At 39.2% G+C, this 24,990-nt stretch overlaps 1 protein-coding gene across 1 annotated transcript in view; it reads left to right on the top strand.

Annotated features, from left to right (window-relative positions):
• Positions 1 to 24,782, top strand: part of ADGRF1 (adhesion G protein-coupled receptor F1) — a 49,920-nt gene extending 25,138 nt beyond the window's left edge. The window contains exons 9-18 of the mRNA XM_017847694.1: positions 1,069 to 1,169; positions 2,344 to 2,402; positions 6,501 to 6,652; positions 8,398 to 8,561; positions 10,995 to 11,183; positions 12,868 to 14,241; positions 15,881 to 15,922; positions 17,298 to 17,357; positions 20,943 to 21,009; positions 22,222 to 24,782. Coding sequence (XP_017703183.1) covers positions 1,069 to 1,169; positions 2,344 to 2,402; positions 6,501 to 6,652; positions 8,398 to 8,561; positions 10,995 to 11,183; positions 12,868 to 14,241; positions 15,881 to 15,922; positions 17,298 to 17,357; positions 20,943 to 21,009; positions 22,222 to 22,277 — 2,264 coding nt within the window. The 3' untranslated portion in view covers positions 22,278 to 24,782. The remainder of the gene's footprint in view (positions 1 to 1,068; positions 1,170 to 2,343; positions 2,403 to 6,500; positions 6,653 to 8,397; positions 8,562 to 10,994; positions 11,184 to 12,867; positions 14,242 to 15,880; positions 15,923 to 17,297; positions 17,358 to 20,942; positions 21,010 to 22,221) is intronic.
• Positions 24,783 to 24,990: the final 208 nt, after the last annotated feature.

The following is a 24,990-nucleotide window of genomic DNA, read 5'->3' as shown; positions in this document are numbered from 1 at the left end:
AAAGATGGGCGCAGCAGCTTACGCCGGTAATCCTAGCACTTTGGAAGATTAAGGCAGGGTGATTGCTTGAACTCAGGAAGAGTTCGAGACCAGCTTGGGCAACATGGCGAAAATGCATCTCTGCAAAAAATACAAAAATTAGCTGGGTGTAGTGGTGTGTGTCTGGAGTACCAGCTACTTGGGGGGCTGAGGGAAGAGGATTGCTTGAACCCAGGAGGATGAGGCTGCAGTGAGCCAAGATCGTGCCACTGCACTCTAGCCTGGGTGACAAAAGTGAGACCCTGTCTCAAAAAGAAAGAAAGAAAGGGAAGGGAAGGGAAGGGAAGGGAAGGGAAGGGAAGAAAAGAAAAAGATGGTCCATGTCTAATCCATCTTTGAAAAATACCAAGCTGGATCAGACAGGGATAACACTTATGAGGAGATTTCCACAGTACTGTGGAGATGTGCATAGATGAGACGTACACAAATCAATGTTTAGGAATATGTAAGAGGCTGGGAGGGAGATAGGGATAAAATACTGTAGCAATTTATAGGAGAGAAAGACTCTGCATCTGAGGATTAGAGAAGACCTTTGTGGAAGAGATGACATTTGATTAGGTCCTGAATGAAGGATAAATGGGATTTGTCCACACAGAGAATTGTCCCAGTGCAGAGAAGTACTGGCAATGGGTAGGTAAGGAAGGTGTTGGAGTTAGCAAGTAGTATTGCTGTTACTGTCATCACTTATTTTTTAATAGGGACAATGCTTAAGCTTATTGCCTAGATGAAGATACATTTCAGTGTTCAGTGAATGCTTTCGTTAGTGACACATGAGAGGCCACGCATTTACCTAGTTTTAAGATTGTCTTGATTAGCAGCACTTCCTTATTACTGTTCCAAATCTGCAATAGAAAACTCTGGTTTTTATGTATGCATCCTGTGTTATTTTAGGTGAATATTTCTTCTGAAAAAACTTGAAACATCACTGTTGAATAGATGACTCCGAATTGTACTTCTATAATTGTAGGCTGCTAATAAAATCAAGTTAGAAATATATTATATCTATAAACTTATTTTTATTTCCTACAGAGATTTGGGGCACTTTCAAAATTAATGAAAGATTTACAAATGACCTTTTGAATTCATCTTCTGCTATATACTCCAAATATGCAACTGGAATTGAAATTCAAGTAAGCTCTTTCTACTCATTATATAAGGAATTGTTTGCTACACTCAAGTTCAAATGTTTTCAATTCAGCATGTATATTTAATACATATTCTTAATTATTCATTTTCAGTGAGCTATTACAGAGCAGTTATTTGCTCTGCCCACAGTTGAAATTCCCTAAGCATCTTCTTTCTAGGGAAGTTTAGCAGCTGACTTCTTTGCACTTCCGTTGTGTTGAGTTTTGCTCACTTATTTGAGTAATATACTAAGGCTTTTGATTATTTTCTCTTTTATTTTTTATAAAAAATTTTATGTGCTGGGTGCTGTGGCTCATGCCTGTAATCCCAGTATTTTGGGAGGCTGAGGTAGGCAGATCACTTGAAGTCAGGAGTTCGAGACCAGCCTGGCCAGCATGGTGAAACCCAATCTCTACTAAAAAATACAAAAGTTAGCAGGGCATGTGACATACACCTGTAATCCCAGATACTCAGGTGATGAGGCATGAGAATCGCTTGAACCCGGGAGGTGGAGTTTGTAGTTAGCTGAGATTGTGCCATTGCACTCCAGCCTGGGTGACAGAGTGAGACTCCACCTCAAAAAAAAAAAAAAAAAGGAAAAGAAAAAGAAAAAAAATTCATGATCTAAGCTCAATTGTCAGCATTTGGGATTTGCTCTATAAAGAAAACTCTGTTGTTAGAGGATGAAGAGAGTTAATAAGCAAAACTCTCAACTTTATGATAAAGTCACATAAAAACTAGATCAGTGTCCCTCCACCTAGGATGCTGGCTCAGGTGTAGTTCTAACTGAAGACCCGAGCAAATACTTAATAGATGGATTCAGTCTAAGTACCTGTAAAAATTAATGGCCAAGGAAAAAATGGATTTTGGGTAAATTTATTCTATGATCTGGCATCAAGTTCATCTCCTGTTCTAAGCAGTTGGTTATTCACAATATATTAGCAATCTCAAACATACATTTTATACATATATATATATGGATATGTGTGTGTGTGTATACATTCACAACTGTTATTTTAACTGTATTTGTATGACATGCAATTATTTCCCACTGTATCTCTTTTCATTACTCCTTTGCTACTGTTGATTTATTTATTGTCTGTTTCAACTTTTTGCTCAAATGTCTTTCTGAAGTATGGGAAGAAGAATTAACACATTGCTCTTTGTTCTCTTTCTAAGCTTAAAAAAGCATACAAAAGAATTCAAGGTTTTGAGTCTGTTCAGGTCACCCAATTTCGGTAAGTAACACAATGGTCTTAGAAGGGCATCCCCAGAATTGGGCGCCAGTTCTGCAGAAGGCAGAGCGCTGTTTTTAGATGACCCTGATAGAAAACAGGACAGAATTCATCTTTATAGTAGGATTTTTACTAAGTGAAGAAGGATCTGTAATGCTTTAAAAAGTCTGAAGAGGAAAGCCTGGATTCTCACTTAAATGAGTTTAGGACCTTAAATTCTTTTTTTGACAGTTTCACTCTGTAAACATTAAAATTAATTTTAATTTAAAATTTAAAATTTAATTAAAATTTTTAAATTAAATTAATTTAATCACCCAGGCTGGAGTGCAATGGCTCAGTCTAGGCTCACTGCAACCCTGCAACCTTTGCCTATGGGGTTCAAGAGATTTTCCTGCCTCAACTTCCCAAGTAGCTGGGATTACAGGCACCTGCCACCACATCCAGCTAAATTTTTGTATTTTTAGTAGAGACAGGGTTTCACCATGTTGGCCATGCTGGTCTCGAACCCCTGACCTCAGGTGATCTGCCTGCCTCGGCCCCCAGAGTGCTGGGATTACAGGTGTGAGCCATCACATCTGGCCTAGGACCTTAAATATTGAAAAGCATTCTCAAAACTATGGGTCAGTGAGTAGAACTACAAAACAATAGTAGTAGGGCAGAAACTCAGAAGAAGGCAGGAGATCATGGTGCTCATCCATGGGAAAAAGTGATGGTTGGGGATAAGGGTTGTGGGTTGTCAAAGGGTGGATTTTCTCCTTCAGCAACCACAGGAGATATGATGCTTCATAATTCGGAGCCAGAAGTGGGGCTTTGGGTGAAATATCTTTGCACAGACATCATGTATACATCATAGTTCAAAACCCAGTAGTCATTGTTTACAGCAAATAAAGAAATATTTAGTAAATTATCTTCTTGTTTATGCCTTAATTCCAAAAGTTGTTTAATTAGTTATCTATGTGTACATTAATTGCCAACTATTAATACTCTGTCTGCTTGTTAGAGAAAGCGGCTAAGAGGTCAGAGAACTTGACTTGTTATATTTTTTTCACAGTTAACTTAAAAACACCCATAGGAAATTTTCTTTTTCTTTTCTTTTTTTTTTTTGGAGATGGAGTCTCACTCTGTCGCCCAGGCTTGAGTGCAGTGGCACGTTCTCAGCTCACTGCAACCTTCACCTCCCAGGTTCACACCATCCTCCTGCCTCAGCCTCCTGAGTAGCTGGGACTACAGGCACCCACCACCATGCCTGGCTAAGTTTTTTTGTATTTTTAGTAGAGACAGGTTTCACCGTGTTAGCCAGGATGGTCTTGATCTCCTGACCTCGTGATCCGCCTGCTTTGGCTTCCCAAAGTGCTGGGATTACAGGTGTGAGCCACCACGTCCGGCCAACTCATAGAAAATTTTCAACAGCATTTGCTATAAACATATTGTCCTGGGCATTGTCCTTTTAAGTCATACATGGCATGTATAGTTTTCTTTAAAATTCAATACTAGCAAAAACACTGCTTCTTTTTTATATTGAGATTTATATAGTTAATCATACTTTCAATATTCATATTTTTCTTTTCTGTGATCCTTGTTTTCTGTCTATACTTCTACTTTATATTCTATCATATATATCTTATAAGCTGTCTGCAACAATTTGTAGACAAAATCACAGTAAAAGTAGGCACAAGTCTATAAACTACAACTTTTGAGGTTTTACTTTTGTTTCATTTTGTTTTAATATGGGGTCTCACTCTGTTGTCCATGCTGGAGTGGAGTGGTGCGATCTCAGTTCACTGCAGCCTTGACCGCCTGGGTTCAAGCAATTCCACCTATGCCTCCCTGGTAGCTAGGACCACAGGCATGTGCCATCATGCTTGGCTAATTAGTTGAGGTCTTGCTATGTTGCTCAGGCTGGTCTTAAACTCCTGGGCTCTAGCGATCTTCCTACCTCAGCTTCCCATAATACTGGGATTACATGCATGAGACACCAAGCCCAGTCTAAAGTTTTACATTTTGCATATATGATTTAAAATAAATGTCTTTTTAAAAAATTATTTTGAAAAATAAAGAAGGTTTTCACCATGTTGACCTGGCTGGTCTCAAACTTCTGGCCTCAAATGATCCACCCACCTTGGCCTCCCAAAATGCTGGAATTACAGGCATGAGTCACCATGCCCAGATTAAAATAAATCTTAATATCTCATTGTATTTACTTATCTGTCAAACACAACAGTTATACACCTGTGGAACCTGGTTTAACTTCATTAAATCAAATCAATAATAAGCAGGAAAATACTTTGTAATCAATAGAAGGGACATATAAATGCAAAGGTATTGTGACCATCATTACACAAAAGGGTGTCTGCACTTATTTATACATTGTGAGCAGAAGTTCAATGTAGTACGAATTTGAGCTGCAGAGCCTCTGATCAATTAGTAATTAATAATTTTCTGACCCAACTTCTCATTGGGCCTCAGTTCTCTTATCTAAAAAATGGGAATGATACACTGCTTGTCTCATGAGTTATTATTGCAGGATTGACTTAATATATGTGATCTCATGCTTTCATGGTTTCAAACACATCTGTATGCTGATAGACTCTAAATTTATTACTTGAGCTTGGGCACTCCCCTGAACTCCAGACCCAAATATCCAACTGCCTACTTGAAAATCTCCACTTGGTTTTCTAGCTGGCATGTCAAATGTCACATGTCCAAACTGGGAATCCTCTGACTCTCCCCATCCTAACCTATAACTTATTTTTCCCACTGTCTTCCCTACTTCCATTACAGCATTGCTGTTCTTCCACTTGCAGAGACCCAATCCTTGGAGCCATCTTGTGCTATAATTTCTTTTATTGAGGTATAACTTGCACACAGTTATGTGCTCAAACTTTGTACAACTCAAGTAGCTTTGACAAAAGCTTGTGCAAGTCCCTTCCTATCAAGATGGAGCATTCTCACAACCCCAAAAGTTCCCTTGTGTTGCTTTCCAGCCTCTTTCCATGCCATCCCCTCACACCAGAAACAACCACTTGTCTGCTTTATATCACCACAGGTTAGTTTAGTCTATTCCAGAACTTCACATAAATAGAATAATCCAGTTTTTTTTTTTTTTTTTTTTTTTTTTTTTTTTTTTTTTTTTTTGCGTGTTTGGTTTCTTTCACTCAGCATAATGTCATTGAGATTCATCCTCATTTTTCTATCAGTGGTTCCTTCCTTCTTGTAGCCCAGTAGTACTCCATTGTAAGAATATACAAAAACTTGCTTTTCCATTCCTTGGAATTATTGACTAATTTCTTTCTTTCACACCCCAAATCTTCTCCATTAGTAAGTTCTATGGCTCTAGCTCCAAATAAAACCTGAATTTGACCACATGCACAGCTACCCAACTAGTTCAAGCCACCACCAGCTCTTTCCTAACTGGGTTCCCTGTTCCTTGCTGGCTTCCCTTCCATCTGTTTTCTACACAGCAGCCCTGATGGTCTTAAAAGATAAATCTTATGATGCCACTACCTTTTAATAAAGAAGAAAACTTTTTAATAAAGAATGAAATCCCAACTCTAATGTCCTATGAGATCTGGCTCCTGGTACCACTCCAATAACATCTCCTGCTATTGTTCCCTTGCTGTTGAATTTCAATCATCCTAGTATTTAAGCTTGTCAAACTCACAGGCATTTTCCTGCCTTAGGACCTTTATGTGTGCTGACATTCCACACCAATGTTTTTTGCATAGCTGGCTGCAGGCCTCAGCTTCAAAGACCCTCAGCACAAAAAAGCCTTCACTAACCAGCTTTATTTAATGTGGGGTCCCATAATTATATCTGTATATATATAGATATAATTATTGGGAGTGGCAATATCCCAGTGAGCATGGCTAGGTGGAGGGTAAGTATATATACAGATAAATTTATATATATATGTATGTAATTTTGGTGGATACTTGTTTTTTATTTGCCTTGCCTTGTCCACTAGAATGTAAGCTCTATTTGCTTTATTCCTGTGGACCCAATACACATGGGTCCACAGGACGATGTACGCATATCATAGGCCCTGAGTGAATGAACGAATAAGTAGTGAATCTCATTTCTCTTTCCCCATAATCACTGCAGAAATGGAAGCATCATTGCTGGCTATGAAGTTGTTGGTTCCAGCAGTGCATCTGAACTGCTGTCAGCCATTGAACAGGTTGCCAAGAAGGCTAAGACAGCCCTTCACATGCTGTTTCCATTAGAAGACAGCTCTTTCAGATTGTTCATAAAAGGTAATGCTGGATTCCCATCCTCTGCTTAGGTTAAGAGACCCCTTTAATTAGTAGTTCATTTGTGTCCTCAGGAAGTAGATTTGAGACATTTCAATAAAGAATTGTTCTCTAACTGCCTTGCAGTACAAACAGGCAGCTGTTTCCCCGCACCCAGCCATGATGAAACTTAACTTCAACCGACTATTTCAAATTCTTGCTAGGTGGAAATCTGACCTGTACCTCTTAGTGTAAACAGTGTGGAGAACTGACTTCCCTGCAGGCTGTGAGGCAAAGGGCTCAGCAATAGTTGACTGGTATACGTGTTGAAAGAGTCCTAAGGCTGACAATAACCCTAAGTCGCAATCCAAGAAATCATGTCTTTAACACATGTAAAGACAGACAGACAGACAGACACACACACACAGTTTTTCTTCAGATATTTATCTTTTCCTTTTACATTCAATCTTACGCCTTTCCTACCAAAATTTGTACCAATCTCTTTTAACAACAATTATTCAATAAATATTTACTGAGAGTCCAAAGTGTCTACATAGTGAAAATGCAGCAATGGTGAAAACAAACAAAAATCTTAACCCTGACTGGGTGCGGTGGCTCACATCCGTAATCCTAGCACTTTGGGAGGCCAGGGTGGGCAGATCATTTGAGGTCAGGAGTTCACAATCAGCTTGGCCAACATGGTGAAACCCTGTCTCTACTAAAAACATAAAAGTTAGCCAGGCCCAGCGCAGTGACTCACACCTGTAATCCCAGAACTTGGGAGGCCAAGGTGGGCAGATTGCCTGAGATCAGAAGTTTGAGACCAGCCTGGCCAACATGGTGAAATCCCACCTCTACTAAAAAAAAAAAAAAAAAAAAAAAAAATTAGCCAGGCGTGGTGGCACACACCTGTAATCCCAGCTACTTGGGCCAGGCATGGTGGCACACACCTGTAATCCCAGCTACTTGGGAGGCCAAAGCAGGATTCCCCTGGGAGTCGAGATCACTCCACTTAACTCCAGCCTGGGCGACAGAGCAAGATTCAGTCACAATAAATAAATAAATAAATAAATAAATAAATAGCCAGGCATGGTGGTGTGCACCTGTAATCCCAGATACTAGGGAGGCTGAGGCAGAATCACTTGAGCCTGGGAGATAGAGGTTGCAGTGAGCAGAGATCGCACCACTGCCCTCCAGCCTGGACAACAAGAGTGAAACTCCATCTCAAAAAAAAAAAAAAAAAAAATCATAGCCCTTGTGGATCTTTTAGTTAATGTCTCTATCTCCTAGTTCCAATCATGGTAAGAATGCATTACTAAGAGCCATCAGCAAGAGTACCAATTGGTTGCAATGTGAGAAATGCTTAAAGGAGTACAGGTAGGAAGTGCTACTCACATATAACAACTGCCCATCTTTTAACCATATCATTACTGCTTTATTCTATAGTGTCTGGAAAATTGTCTGGCTTTCTGATGTTCCTTTAAAGAGTAAAAATATTTCCTGAGAGTGATCACATCATTCCTTATTATCACCTAATACTTACTAGTTGATAGCCCATTAAAGGTGATATTGTTGGCACAGATCAGACACCTGGAAGGAGGGGTCAGGAAGCTGGGCATCAAAGACAAACTTCTCCTACTTCTGAATTTTGCCTGGATTTCGTCTCCAAAAATATGACTTCCAAAACAGTTAAACATGACTACATGGTGTATATAGAGTGCCAAGATATTCTAGGATCATTTTTCTTCGTTGTTTTCTTTTGTTTCCAGCCCAGTGTAATGACATTGTCTTTGGATTTGGGTCCAAGGATGATGAATATACCCTGCCCTGCAGCAGTGGCTACAGGGGAAGCATCACAGCCAGGTGCCAATCATCTGGGTGGCAGGTCATAAGGGAGACTTGCATGCTCCCTCAGCTTGAAGAACTAAAGAAGGTGAGGCATTTTCACTTTGTAGACTTGCCCTGGTTTTGAGTTTCAGAGTGGCAATCTCCCAGTTAGCATGGCTAGGTGGAGGGTAAGTATACCTACGTGCATAACTGGCCAGTATGCAAAGAGCAAGGATGACATCAGACCCTGGTGAACCCATGGAGTCGTGCATGGGTGATAGAGTCTGGGCAGCAGAGTCTAGGTTGCAGCTCAAAAGACAGAGCTGATAGTTTTCTCAGGCAGAGGTGTTGTGGAGGAGTGTATCAATGCTGAGGAGGTCTGTGATGGATGGTAGAGCAGTGACTAAACTGGTCTCAGAAGTTCAGAAGACCTGGGAATTAAAGAGGAGTGAAGGTGTGAGTCATAAGCTAGCAGGCTTCATACAAGTAAGGATATATCTATATCAGAAATTAGGGCAAGGAGTGGGTCAGACAAAGGTGAACCTTATAAAATGACTGAACTGCAATGGACCTTAAGGGGCATCTGGTTTACCAACCTCATTTTACAGATCAGAAAACAAAAGACCAAGGAGTCAATAGTTCCTTTGGTAGCAATAGTTTTGAATTAGAAGCATGGTCACCTGACTCCCAGTCCAGTGCTGTATTAGTCTGTTCTCACATTGTTATAAAGAACTACCAGAGACTGGGTAGTTTATAAAGAAAAAGAGGTTTGACTCACCGTTGTGCAGGATGTACAGAAGGTGTATCTGGGGAGGCCTCAGGCGAAAGGGAAGTAAGCACATCCTCATATGGTGACAGGACAGAGAGAGAGAGAGAGAGAGAGAGAGAGAGAGAGAGAGAGAGGAGAGAGAGAGAAAGAGAGAGAGAGAGAATGGGGGAGGTGCTACACACTTTTAAACAACCAGTTCTTGTGAGAACTGTATCATGAAACAGCATGTGGGGGATGGTGCTAAACGGTTAGAAACCACCTCCATGATCCAATCATCTCCCACCAGGACCCACCTCCAACACTGGGAATTATAACTTGACATAAGATTTGGGTGGGGACACACAGCAAAACCATATCAGGTGCTATGCCCTCCACATGATGCTCTCTTAGGAAGCTTCAAGTATTAAGACAAGGAAGATAGAAGGAAATAAATATCTAGGAATCAGAAGAACTCAAGTCACAGAAAAGAAGGACCCCAAGACCAGTTCACAGATACTGTTCAGCAAGTAGATTTCCATATTGAGCAGAACTTCTATTCCAACCAGAGACCTTGCTGCTGCTGATGCAATAAAACACCCCAGAATGGTATTCATTGGAGGATTGTGGAATGTTTACTTCTTCCTTTCTGGATCTCAGTTTCCTCATCTGTAAACTGGGAAAGGGGATTAGATTAGCTAGCTTCTGGGGTGTCTTCTTGCTTTTGCTTTCATTGCCTCAATTCTGGACATGAGCAATAGTTGAGACTAGTTCGCTCCAGGCAGATCCCAGGTGCCTTAAACAGAAAATGGCATTGTCAGTTGACAAGAACAGGAAGGAAAACGGGGGGCACTTGGGCTCCTGAGTGGACTTATGTTGAGTGGAAGGGGACAACCCTTCTTTGTTGCTTTCCAAATTAGCCTAGTGTAGTAGAAACGGGAGCTTCAAGAAAGAAGTAAAACTCCAAATCTAGGGCTGGGCGTGGTGGCTCACGCCTATAATCCTAGCACTTTGGGAGTCCGAGGTGGGCAGATCACAAGGTCAAGAGTTCAAGACCAGCTTGGCCAACATGGTGAAATCCCATCTCTACTAAGAATACAAAAACAATTATCTGGGCGTGCATGCCTGTAATCCCAGCTACTCGGGAGGCTGAGGCAGGAGAATCTCTTGAACCCAGGAGGCAGAGGTTGCAGTGAGCTGAGATCGCACCACTGTACTCCAGCCTGGGTGACAGAGCAAGACTCCGTCACAAAAAACAAAAAGAAAAAACTCCAAATCTTGTGACAAAACGGGGGCTGGCACAAGCCCAGTAGTCAAATCTCCATGTATGTTTCTGTCTTTTCCCATCTTACAAAGCATTCTCAGTGTAGTGTGGTGAACATAACACAGGATTAGTACCTACTCTAACATTTCCAGCTGAGTGCTCTTTGGAAGGTCATTAAATCTCATTGAGCATGAGTTTCTGTATAATTAGGATAATAATTTATATTAAAATGATTTTTAGTAAATATTTTCAAGTTTCAGTTTCCTTAGCTATAAAATGAAAATAATAATGGTGCCTCCCTCAAAGGATGTTGAAAGAATTCAATCAATGAATCCCTGGTAAAGCATCTACTGCAATGTCTAAAATACAGAAATCACTGAATAACAGCCTTTGTTACTATTGTTATGTAATTATCCTACATTAGAACACACCATACAAATGTTAATTCTATATGGCCAAGATATTTGATTTAAATTTGATAAAACACAGCATGTCATTGTTTTCTAGAATGTAATCATTTTTGCTTCTAGAATTTCAGTATGATTGCAGGCAATGCCACTGAGGCAGCTGTGTCATCCTTGGTGCAAAATCTTTCCATCATCATTCGGCAAAGCCCATCAACCACAGCGGGGAATCTGGCTTCGGTGGTGTCGATTCTGAGCGATATTTCATCTCTGTCACTGGCCAGCCATTTCAGGGTGTCCAATTCAACAATGGAGGTATGGTCTGCCTATGCTTAGGGGTCGCTTTAAATGCTTGATCCTGTAGGAGGAATGACAAAGCCTTAAAGATGAGGAACTATTGGAAAAGAGAGAAAGCCATGTAAGAGTCCTTATGTGAACTTTACTGTGTCCTCTGAGGTATACAAGGAACTCAGGATCAATTGTATGGGTTCAAAGGAAGACGGAGCTGCTCTTATGCAGGTTACCTGGGCAGCACCTGGCTTAGAGGAGAGGGTGAGTTTTGCACTATGTGCCACAGACACCGACTTTTCAACATGTTTGCAGTCTTTAATTTTTCTTTCCTGTGGCCACAAGCTCAGACTTGAACAGTGTATATTTTAAGAACTCCCTTCATAACAACTTCTCTTAACTGAAGAATTTATGGTTTAGTTGGATATTTAAAGATTAACTTGCAAATTACATAAATGATACTTGGTCACTATAGGAAGTGCAAATAAGCAAAAAGAAAAATAAATTATCTGTAGCCTGGTCACTTTAAAATAGACACTGCTTACATTTTAGCTATCACCTCGATACCTAGAAGAATGACAAGTGATATATAGCATATGATCAATAAATATTTGTTCAATAAATATACTTCCAAACATTTTGGATGTATACATTTTATATGTTAAAGGATATAATGTTTTTCAAAATTGGATTATATAATGTATGTTAAATAATCACACAATAATACTTAACTATATATGATTAAAATTGTTTCAGAAGTGACACTAAATATCAGTAAGTTAAACTCCCTGAGTTAAAGAAAAGATACTCTAATTTTTTTTTTTAAAACCTGACCACATGTTGTTACAAGAGATCAACTGAAACAAAATGTCACAAAATGCTAAAATAAAATGAAGAGTGAAAACAAAGCAGACAAACACAAAGCAAAAGAAAACAGTTTTCTAGGGGCAGTAGAAGTAGAAGAATCATGGGATTCTGGGCTAGAAGGCAGAGAGGGCTGGGTCAGGGTAAGACTCACTTGGAGTGACAGATGCTTGCGACAGAATGTCTGGGAGCCAGCTCCATAAACAAGAGAAGAGGTTCTTTGGGAAAAAGTAACAACTTCCAAGGATTTGCTTGGAAAATAAATCTCTCAAGCTAAGACTGTCCCTTAAAACCCATGACAGTTCAATGCGTGGGTCCAGACTTTAAAAATTGTTTTGCTTTATGCGGTAGGAGACAAGAAACATAACAACTGTAGAAAACAAGAAACCTAAAAATGTGAGCATCTCTTATGTGAGTTTTGAACTTCTAGTGTTAGCAGAACAAACATAATATGGGAAAGCAGTACAAGGTAGTGTCTGCATCTTTGAGCCTCAGCCTGAATAGCAGTGCAGTCATTTTTGCCATCTCAGGGAGGAGGAAATGCACATTATGTGTGCAGCTGAAATTGCAGGATGCTTTCTCATTCGTCCTGAAGCCCTAGTGCATTTACAAATGCTCTGGGATGATCACCCTGGAACTTACATGATTCTGCTGACCCAAGATTTTGCCCAAAGCTTCTACTGTACAGAAGAACTGAGCTAAATTTGATTGATGAGTTTTAATGTGGTTTGTGACTGAGCCAATTCTCTGGGTATTTTTCCTGTAATTAATGCTAGTTACTATCCACTGCTAGTCCTCTTATCTGTTTATTCAAAAACACAAACCGACTTTCATCCTTGTGTTTCAGGATGTCATCAATATAGCTGACAATATCCTTAATTCAGCCTTAGTAACCAACTGGACAGTCTTACTACAGGAAGAAAAGCATGCCAGCTCACGGTTACTACAGACATTGGAAAACATCAGCACTCTGGTGCCTCCGACAGCTCTTCCTCTGAATTTTCCTCGGAAATTCATTAACTGGAAAGGGATTCCAGTGACCAAAAGCCAACCCAAAATGGATTACAGCTACCAGATTGAAATATTTCCCCAAAATTCAAGTATTCCCATCAGAGGCCGTGTGTTAATTTGGAAAGACCAATTCCAGAGATCCCTTCCAGAAACTATTATCAGCATGGCCTCGTTGACTTTGGGGAACATTCTACCCATTTCCAAAAATGGAAATGCTCAGGTCAATGGACCTGTGATATCCACAGTTATTCAAAACTATTCCGTAAATGAAGTTTTCCTATTTTTTTCCAAGATAGAGTCAAACCTGAGCCAGCCTCATTGTGTGTTTTGGGATTTCAGTCATTTGCAGTGGAACAATGCAGGCTGCCACCTAGTGAATGAAACTCCAGACACCGTGGTGTGCCGATGTACTCACTTGACCTCCTTCTCCATGTTGATGTCACCTTTTGTCCCCCCTACGATCCTCCCCATGGTAAAATGGATCACCTATGTGGGACTGGGTATCTCCATTGGAAGTCTCATCTTATGTCTGATCATCGAGGCTCTGTTTTGGAAGCAGATTAAGAAAAGCCAAACCTCTCACACACGTCATATTTGCATGGTGAACATAGCCCTGTCCCTCTTGATTGCTGATATCTGGTTTATTGTTGGTGCCACAGTGGATGCCATGGTGAACTCTTCTGGAGTCTGTACAACTGCTGTGTTCTTTACACACGTCTTCTACCTCTCTTTGTTCTTCTGGATGCTCATGCTTGGCATCCTGCTGGCTTACCGAATCATCCTCGTGTTCCACCACATGGCCCGGCATTTGATGGTGGCTGTCGGATTTTGCCTGGGTTATGGGTGCCCTGTCATTATATCTGTCATTACCATTGCTGTCACACAACCTAGCAATACCTACACAAGGAAAGATGTGTGTTGGCTTAACTGGTCCAATGAAAGCAAACCACTCCTGGCTTTTGTTGTCCCTGCACTGGCTATTGTGGCTGTGAACTTCATGGTGGTGCTGCTAGTTCTCACAAAGCTCTGGAGGCCGGCTGTTGGAGAAAGACTGAGTCGGGATGACAAGGCCACCATCGTCCGCATGGGGAAGAGCCTCCTCATTCTGACCCCTCTTCTAGGGCTCACCTGGGGCTTTGGAATAGGAACACTAGTGGACAACCAGAATCCGGCTTGGCATGTTATTTTTGCTTTACTCAATGCATTACAGGTGAGAACAATAACAACAACCTATTGTAATTGGAATAAGTAGAGAACTCAGATAGATAAAACCACTCTGGAGATTATCTCATCTCCCTGCCTCCAGCAAGACCATCAGAAAAACTGCATGGAAACAATAAATAGAAAAACATCCTGTTTCTTACTTAGTTGCTATCATACTGAAGCAGAATATTGGATTTCTTCAATAACCCATTACAGGGCTTTAAATCTATTGGAGTTCTTATGACAAACAATCTCTCTTGCTGCTGACTCAGTTCTCTTTCTCTTATGCAGAACTCTGGGAAAAAAAATAAACAGAGAAAAGGAAATATATTATAAGTACTTATTGACTCTGAATGGTGCAAAGGAATTTCCTAGGGTGCGATTGAGAAGGGGCTAGCAAAATGCAACCAGTAGCCTGTTTTTGTAAATAAAGTTTTATTGGAATACAGCCATGCTTATTTATGTACATATGGTCTATGGCTGCTTTCACTGCAATGGCAGAGTAGTTGCAAAAGAAACTGTATAGCCCACAAAGCCTAAAGTACTTACCATCTGACTCATCACAGAAAAAGTTTGCTAATCTCTGCTACAAAGAATGGGTTTTTACTTGGCACAGTCAGAGAGTGTTCAGAGAGGAGGTAGAAAAAGTAATCATTAGGTTTTGATGAATCTGGATGACAGCCTTCGATCCCAGTTCAGTGAAGGTTTTGTTGGACCACGTCAGACAATGACTCAGGGAAGTGGTAGTTAAATGTTTGAGCTCTAGAGTTAAATAGGTCTGGGCTCAAATACATCACTTTGCAAACTGTTTGACTTCTAGCACATTGCTTAATCTTTCTGTCTCTCAATTCTCTAGTCTTTTAAATAGAGATAATAATACTTACATCATCAAATAAATATGAGGGTTAAATGAGATAATTTAGCGCTTGTCGCATTGTCTGGCACATAACAAATACTCAATAGGTGTTTCTTAAAACTAGTTGGTTCTCAGTCTATTCAGCAGCCGGTGAACAGTCAGGTACTAGTATGGAGGGCAATCATAGAGCATGCCCCTAGCAGTGACAAGTTTAGGGAGCGTCTGTTGGGGAGCAGGAGTACAGTCTCATGGTGATATACTGTCTGAACAAGCACCAACTGAAGGAGCTATGCCTGAGAGAAGGAATTCAAGGTCCACCAAAACATTTACCAAGGGTTCCCCAAGACCTGTACTGGAAGGAAAGGGTGCTGATATAGGTCAAATCCCTCCACTTGGCCATAGGATTGGATCTCTGTGCCTACTGCCATCATAGATGCTTAGACATTAAATGCCTGGTCTAAAGAAAGACTAAGATACAGACACAGAAGGATGCTATTTGTTTTGGGTTGGGATGGTACAATAGGGGAGAATGAAGCTCCACATGCAAAACTTCATTCACCAGGTCATTTGCTTATTTAGACATCAAAAAAATTTTTTGAGTACTTTGCATAGTGCCATGCACTTATGGAGGCCACATGGTGTTCTTGCTTTCAAGTAGACTACAGTCTCTTAGGGAGACAGTCTCTTAAGAAAACAGTTTCAATGTGGGGTGAATAGTGTTACATATAAATGCTTTCTTTTTTGGAAAAGAAAAATACAATACATGTGATTTATTCCTTTTTTTTTTAAGGGATTTTTTATCTTATGCTTTGGAATACTCTTGGACAGTAAGGTATGTGCATTTATTTTTCTCATCAACCCCTAACCCAGACATCTTAGGTCCCTCCCCTTTGTTCTGAGGCCTTTATTCATGTAATAAGAGGTTGGACTATGGGTACTTTTGTAATAAAATTCTGTGCTTTTAGAAAGGTCAGGCTCAGTTAGAAAACAAAGGAACTAAACAGTCACTGCTGATAAAGCTGTACAGAACTAATCAAACATGTAATGTAAACGTTGTCGGTAAAAGGGGAATTCTTTTGTCTTTGACTTTTCTAATTTAAATTATGGTATGGCAGTAATTCCATAGCAAAATTGCTTTGCTAAGAGGTGAATTCTGTTTTGTTCTTTCAATTAGTCTACCCATTTATTTAGAATATGCTGAAAGATGTATCTACTACTATAATTGTAGAGTTTTAAACAGTAAATGTTAGTAGCCTCTCACAGATTATTATTTTAAGTGAAGTAACTCAGGAATGGAAAACCAAATATCGTATATTTTCACTCATATGTGGGAGATAAGCTTTGAGGATGCAAAGACATAAAAATGACACAATGGACTTTGCAGACTCAGGGGAAAAGAGTGGCAAGGGGGTGAGGGATAAAAGACTACAAATTGGGTGCAGTATATACTGCTCAGTTGATGGGGGCATCAGAATCTCACAAATCACCACTAAAGAACTTACTTATGTAACCAAAACCACTTGTTCCCCAGTAACCTATGGAAATAAAAATATTTTAAAAAGTAAAGTATACTGTTAAAGAAAAATAAACAAATAAATAGCCTCTCACATTAAATAAAATTCCCAGTGAAGAACAGTGAGTTTAAGTGAAAGATAATAGAAAAAAAATTTTAAATATACTTGTTTCATAAACCCAAGCATTAAACAATTCTGTTGGGAGAGGTGAAGGCAGTAAACTAATAGATGTACAGTCTTTGGTTTAATAAGAAAATAAAAATATTTTATAATTAGCAAAATTGTTGCTAATTATAGGAACAATTTTGCACATGTACAAACCCCTATCTACAAAGAAGCAATTTGCTGTTCTTAATTGTACTAAATAATTGCCTTGTCTTACCATTCATGTGGTTAGGAAACCGTTCACTTCACTTCAAAGATACACTTCAATTTAGTAATTATTGCCAACTACTAATGTCTAAAATCTGAATGAGTATGGCATTTGGTACTGTTGTTCTTTGTTGAATTCTGGTTTTGTTTATAGGTAAAGAGATGAAGAAAATATCTTTCTGCCAGATATCCATTCATGGCCTACTAAGTGCTTCTAGGAGATAATACTATTAAATAATCATTTCAACCTGCAGTTATTCTTGATTTGTCTGCATATGATTGTATGTGTATCTCCTCAATATTTCTTTGTTTCCCTTATAGCTGCGACAACTTCTGTTCAACAAGTTGTCTCGCTTAAGTTCTTGGAAGCAAACAGAGAAGGTAATCATCTCCTACTGCCGTGAATCCAGTACATGAAGTTCCAGTTTTGCATTCTTCTCTTTATACAGTCTTGCTGCAAGTCAACTTCTGTGTAAACCCCTTGAATTTCTTTCACCATGATATTCCTAGTATCTGACCTGGAGCCTGGCACATGAGCCACAGTAGAGTTGTTGAGTGAATGAGTGTTTAAATGAGTGACTGTGAAGTCATGGAAACTTACAAGGATGCTTAAGTATGGAGGTCTGTGGGTGTTTGTGAGTGAACGCTTTTGAACAATGGCATTTACTTTAGTCTGACTTGCTTGTCAATATTTAGAACCAGCAAGGCCCTTTTCTTCATCCGATTTTCCGAACCTTCTGTAAACCATTTTCCTTCTCTAGAAAGATAAAGGGGAGATCTTGGTTACATTCTTGTCTTTAAATTTTGTTAACTTCTAATATATAAAATTATTATGTATTAATAATTTTCTTTTTTTAGGCTGGTATCACTGATTCTGTTATTTGCAATCTTAGCTCTTAAGTCTACAAACTGACAAGTTTTTAAGGAAATAGAGGATTTCTGTTTCATTGTTTGCCATAAAAGTATAATCCATATGCGGATAGTATATTTAGAAACAAAAATACTTGAACACATATTTTGTGTTTTCAACGTTATTTAGACTTTTGTTTTTCATCAAGGCACTGAGGGCCTTTCAGAAAGAGTTCTAAAGCAGAGAATTTCTGTATTTTATAAAAGTCAACTGACTTAACTGCATCCAAACCTATATGGGTATTTAGAGATTTTTATAAGTGACAATATAACTTTTTGAAATAAAAATCAATAAGGAAATTTTCCTCTGGCATTAAAAAATCTTCCTTGGTCTGCGTTTTTCAGTAGACAGCACTGCTGTGAATTAGGGATCACTAGCCCATGAGCAGGTGGACCAGTCCTGCCCTTGTATTTCTGACTCTGTAACCAATTGACTGTGTGATCTTAGGAAAGTCACTTCGTCTCTTGAGTTTCAATTTTCTAAATGTAGAAAACAAATGTTGGACTAGTTATTCAAAGCAGAAGTTCTCACATTCTGGGATTTAGATTTTATGTCTGGAAGAACTAAAAATCACTCGAACCAGAAGTTGTGAAACTAATGAGTCATTATCTACACTTACGAAAAGGAGAAAATTACAGCACATGTGACTACATCAAAGAAAAAGCCTTTAGTGAATATAATGAGACAGGACACTCCCCACTCTGCAAAGCAGAAAGTCAAAATTTTTCTCTTTTGAAAACCAAAGGAAAATATTCCCAAGTAAAATAAAACAAAAGCAAAAGTAAGAATGCCTGACGGTTTCTCTCTGTTTCTAATATCAAGCACTAACACTTCTCAGAAGGCAGCAGTGGTCAGTGAGGGCTTTTGCTGTGTCTGTATTAGTACCTTCTCCTCAATTTTACTTCCAAATTAGATGATAAAATGAGATTTTGTTTCTGGTTAGGTGGCTCACTTGTTTTAAAACAAATATACATTTTTTTCAAGAAGAAAATATGTGCATTCATAATTTTCTTAGAGAGTTTGAATGAAAAAGCAGGACCCCAAGGACCCCAGATGATAGATGATGAGAAAGAGATAACACTTTATGAATATTCCTGCCAAGAAACTCGCTGGTGAGCAAAATCAGCAAGAGTGGTAACCAGACGTAGACCCAGGACAGTAGTGACAGGCTACAGTTGAAGTTGCCAGGATGTGACAAGTTCGCATGTTGGGAGGGGTGAGCCAGTGAAGACAGACTCTGAAAATGAGAGAGAGAGAGAGGATAATGGGCAGAGGAGGATAATGGGCAGAAGAGGACTTCTGGGAAGACAGAGGGAATGGCTGGATTGAAGATGGAGGGATTAGCTGCTTGGCTTGGCACAGGAAGTACCATACTGATGCAGGAGGAGCAACATGAATAGATTGAGATTCTAACTGAAAAAGTATCTGAGACAGGTCTCAATCAATTTAGAAGTTTATTTGCCAAGGTTCAGGATCATGAGCCATGACACAGCCTCAGGAGGTTCTGAGAATGTATGCCCAAGATGGTCGGATTACAGCTTGATTTTATACATTTTAGGGAGACATAAACATCAGTCAGTACATGTGAGGTATATGAGGTATATATTGGTTCAGTCTGGAAAGATGGGACAACTTGAAGTAGGGGCAGGAGGGCTTCCACGTCATAGGTGGATTCAAAGATTTTCTCATTGGCAATTGGTTGAAAGAGTTAGGTGAGACTATGATAGTTGACTGAAGGGAATGAAAGAGGAGCCAGCAATAGTCTCAGCAAAGACCATCCTTCAAGCCACAGCACATTGTATGGACCCCAAATCCTCTCCATGCTCAGGCCCCTGTCTTGACCCTCCATTGTCCCTAGGTATGTTCTCTGTAACTCTTCTCCAAGACACAGACTCTGGTGGCCTTGACAGAACCCCCTCCACAAAGAATAGATTTACAGACCTATATCTGACTTCCAGTAACTCAGAGCCTGTTATTTGGCCAACTGCTTTGACCCATATAACTTCACAAACCTGAAGAGGCTGCTTCTTCCCAGACCACAGGGAAGCATGTTGAGTATGTTGCAACCTAAGATTCCTATCTCCAAATGGTACAGGATGCAATTTTAAGTGCCATGATCCCTGACCTTAGGATTTTTTTTTAAGGGTTATAGCATTAGATGTTTGCTGAGTCCTGAATTCCAGAAAATTAATTATTTTGCTTTGAAAGTTTCAAATCTTTTCAATTCTTATTTTTGTGGCTTATTTTTTTCAGAGCTCAGTGTGACTTAATACCAGTGAAAATTGAAAAACTATCACTGGTCTATCTACTGAATATGATAAGAACATGTTTTTCCCACCTTGGTTTGGTTTCCTCATGTCATAGACTGTAGCAGGGAATGAAACTTTTTCCTTCCAATATTCCCAGTGCCTAGAACAGCATCTGGCACACAAAGGCATTCAATATGAGATGGTAAATTAATGGACAAATGAATGATGAACTAATGAGTGGAAAAATATATAATGTATATAAACACTTATATCTTTCCCAATAAGTACATGCTTTTTGTTTCAAATATTTTACTTAATTTGATAATTCAGCTTTTAAATTATTGAACTCTATATAGCCTCTGAAATAATGACCAAAATGTCATTCACAAGTAGATTTGAGAGCTAAGATGAGCAAGAGCAAACCAAAGCTTTATTGGGAACCATTTTTAGTAGGAGCCCTGTTTTTCCTCCATGAATTTCTCTTCTAGTAACAAATGTGATCCAAAGAAATGTAAGCATAGACATGAAAAGGGATAATGCCACCTTTAAAACTGTTTTTTAGTTTGTTGTTAGAAGTTGCAAAAATATACAGGAACACAATATTCACTTGGAAATAAATTTTTAGGCATTTTAAATAGATTAAAGCAGAAGAAAGTGAGAAAGTAACCATTCTAAATTCTTGAAAAGAGAATAACACCCATGAAAATGGAATAAAGAATCATTAATGACATCAGGAAGTCAGGAAATACAGACCAACAGTAAAAGAATGCTGTTAACATCCAAATAACTCATTTTTCTTTTGTGCAGCAAAACTCATCAGATTTATCTGCCAAATCCAAATTCTCAAATCCTTTCAACCCACTGAAAAACAAAGGTGAGTTACTGTTAAACAAAAGGTTATAAAAGGTGTGAAAAGAGAATATGAGTATATCATATGAAGAAACTTCAATGGCAACATCTAAGAAACTCATGCGAGAAGTGTGAGATTATCAGCCAGCCATGTTTTCAGAGTTCATCTGGGCTGTGCTCAGGGCTGACGGAACAATGTAGGCGACTTGATGCTCATGGAGAACCAGAGAGTATATTTATGTAATGTAATCACAAATTATCTCTATTTCCCCAGTTTGACATTATATAAATCTGTGGCATTGATCATTGAGGCCTTGAGGGGAAGGAGTATGGTTAGACTAACACCATTTATGTCCTTACTGGAGAATCGCCCCTTTGTGCCAGCTGCCAAGCAGTGGGCATGCGGCCAGGTGCTTGTGCCCTGATGTCGCACATGTCCTCCTCCCTAAAATGCCCCTGGGCAGGAAGGGGCCACACCTGCTAAGAGTGAAAGAGCACTGTCTCCTCCACCTGTGACATGCATTGGCCCTATGTTCATTGACTGGCGGTTACTAAAGTCTGTGCTATTCAGCAACTGCAAGACCAGTGTTTAAACATTGCAAGTAGTCACAGCATTCTTGGAGGAGAGAGAAGGTTGGAACATGGAAGTGGAGGAGGAGACACTGCCTTACAAGTTAAGTTGAAATCATACTTAAGAGTTCAAGTCCCATTTCACATTCAGTTATATTAATGTCATCATTAATGTAGGAAAATGAGAAACTCATTTTATATTCTCATTTAAATTATTCAAATTCCAGATAAAATTCAAGTGTCTGGAGGATGTGCTTGTCCCAGACCCTTGGGTTCTGTTGTCATTACCACCAGTTAGCTTGAGTGCTTTTTATAAGTCTCTACCTTTTGGGGGCATTTGCTCCTCACCTATAAAATAAAAAGCTAAGAGATTACTAAGATTCTTCCAGCAATAACATATTGTGATCTCAATCTACTTTATATCATTTCCCAGCAATATTTGAAAAACATGGTATTTCTCAAATAAGAGACACTTGACAAATGCAAGCTTCTGGGGTGTCGGTGAAATGCTATTTCTCTCCACCAAACACATTTTTTTTGTCTTTCCCTAGAATCTTTTTGAAACTGTTCCTAGTTGTAACATAATCTACAGGCTAATTTTCATTTTGGTCTCATGCTTGATTTCCACAGAGTAGCAATAATTATTATCCTCTTTTCTCTCCTTCAGGCCATTATGCATTTTCTCATACTGGAGATTCCTCCAATGTCATCATACTAACTTAGTTCTTCTCAACTGAATAAGGCAAGGAACCATAAAATCAAGAAAAAATTTTCAAAACAACTTGACATTTAGAGATAAATGTCAATGAAGAAATTATGCTCAGTATTCAATCGGGTTTTCTGATTTAAGGGTCTGGGAATAAAACAAGAATGTCTCAGTGGTTTCATTACTGCTCCCTTTTGTCTTCAATTAAATGAAAAGAAGATTTATTTCCATGTGATTTGATTCAAAAAAAGTGCTCTATAAGTGCAGAAAAGCAGGTTTTGTTGGAAATTGTATCAGTTGTACCTTGACCATAAAATATGGTTTCTATTTTCATAAAGCAGCACTATTCACATGGCATTTCCAATAATCTGGATTGAAGTCAGAAAATTGTATGAAATAGCTTTAGATAAATTAATAGGCCATGTTTATTTTCTTGTTAAAAGTTACTGGTTGCTTGGGGTGGGAAAAGTTATTAGTGCAAATTTCCTAGAGAAAAAACCATTTCTCTTTCAAATCTTCTAGTTGAATTTTATGTTTGCTTTTGCTTTTTAAGTTCTATCACTTAACATTGAAAGTTATTCAGAAATAAAATGAAAACTTCCATTTCAGATAGCTTTGTAACCATTTGTCAGAAAGTATAATAATGTGACTTGATATGTAATGTGGCATTTTTCAGTTTACAAGGCACTTTCGTCTGGTCCCACACCCTGCAAACCGAAGTGTCAAGGCAGACCTAGTGCAGAGATGAGGGCATGGGGGCTCAGAGGGGTAAAGCGACTTGCCAAAGATTGTGAAGTCAGTTAAGGGGAATCTGGGGAATTTTCTCTCCCAGACCATTTCTACAGCCAATAAAAGCCTTGAAAATTACCTACGGCTCTAGTAAATCTTTATGAGGTCAGTTACACAGTTCACCACTCCCAGAATTCTATGTAAGAGAGAAATTAAGGGAGAATTTGGTCGTCAGCTTCCAGGGAGGTACCTTAAAACATCCTTATTTTCTTTCATAGTACACCATAGGCACTTTGTGGAAGTTATTTTCTTGTATGGCCAGTGCCACTTTTGGATGACATACAGAGCAGCAGAAGTTGATGCTACGTGAAACAACATTTCTTTTCCATACTTCCATCATATTTGGCTTACCTACCTGAGTTTCAGCCCTGACCATAGTGCCCAGAGGAATCCAAACCTTTGATTCATCCTTGTTGTTTTGAGAGGCTTAAGGAGTGTCTCTTAGCCTCCTGATACGGAAAGCCTTCACGCGATGCAAATAAAGACAGCTGGGGGAACTTCTAGTTAGCGGTGGTCAATTAAATAAGCATACCTAAGAGAAATTCAACGTTAGATTTCCACAAGGCACCAAGGTGCAGCACGCATGAAATATGAAAGTGAGATGTTCGAAGGAAATGACTGAGGACCAGTCAGATGGTTCTATACACCACAAATAAATACGAGAGGCAACAGAGAATTTTAAGAGACAGATTTCCTTGCAGAAAACTACTCTATGAGCCTTCTTGCTCTACCTACCCCCAAAAGTGAGAGAAGGAGGAATGTCTGCTCCTTGACCTCAAATTTAGTGAGAGAAGATTTCTCAGATAGCTTTCTATGGAACCACAACAATTAGGGTGCATGACTGACGAAACTCTGATCCTTGCCTAGAATTGTGGCCACAGCTCTGGTAGTAGAGCCCAGAATGGGTTCTGTGTTGAGACTAGCCTTCAGGTCTAGTGTTTCTCAGGGCAATGGATGTGTGTTTCCCACGAACCATGGTGAGACATGCAAGAGTGAAGGTCAGCATGGGGCTCTTTTAAGTCTTCTCTGATGAGGTTGTCCAAAGAGATGGAGGGAACACAGCATCAAGAAGTGGAAGGTGAAGCCAGATTGTGGGATGAGGAAGGAGACACAAATGACCATCTGGAATACAAAAGAATCTGCATAGGCTAAAGATGAGAAGTCAAGGCTATGAGAATTTCTATGGGAGTTCTTGAATGCTCTCTCTCTTATTATACACAATTACTATCCAGAGAGCCCTGAAACCATGTGAAGGTGGCCCTATCTCATAAGACATATTTCTTTTTTTCTGGGACCTTGGGAAAGGGGAGGCCAGAAACCTCAGTGCCCAAGGTGGGGTGGAAGGAAAGGGAGAAAAGCTTAGCAAAAATGTCAACCAGCAAGGGAAGATGTGCTAGTGCAAGTAGGCAACTCAACACAAGATTTAGTTGGGGAGGGAGGAAAAATTTAGTACTAAATTATTGTAGTTTCTTCTTATTATAGGAGACTGGGAGTCATAATTACCAAACTATTTAAAATGACCAAAATGTTGCTCTTACCTGAGTATGTTGGTGTATAACTGGAATGCATCTGATGGAAGAAAAAGCTTTTCCCACTGAATAAATTTTATGATGATGAGAGACAAAAAAGTTTGATCAGATATCATGTATGTGCATGCTTGTCTAATTCACTGATTATGCATACATTCACCTCAAAATGCTACTAAAACAACAATAAAATAATAAAAAAGTGAATGGCATTGTATTAATTTTCTATTACTGTGTTTTCTATTATAATAGTTTATTCCATTTCTATTATGATAGTTTTCTATTGCTGCATATAAAATTACGGCAAACTCAGCAGCTTAAAGCAACACACATTTATTATCTCAAAGTGGTCATGGATGGATTCCATGCACAGCTAAGCTTGTGCTTTGCTCAGGGTTACACAAGGCTGTCATCA

Source organism: Rhinopithecus bieti, unplaced genomic scaffold, assembly GCF_001698545.2.
Source record: "Rhinopithecus bieti isolate Rb0 unplaced genomic scaffold, ASM169854v2 scaffold_28517, whole genome shotgun sequence".
Taxonomy (NCBI): domain Eukaryota; kingdom Metazoa; phylum Chordata; class Mammalia; order Primates; family Cercopithecidae; genus Rhinopithecus; species Rhinopithecus bieti.
This window is presented reverse-complemented; position numbering and strand designations above follow the sequence as displayed.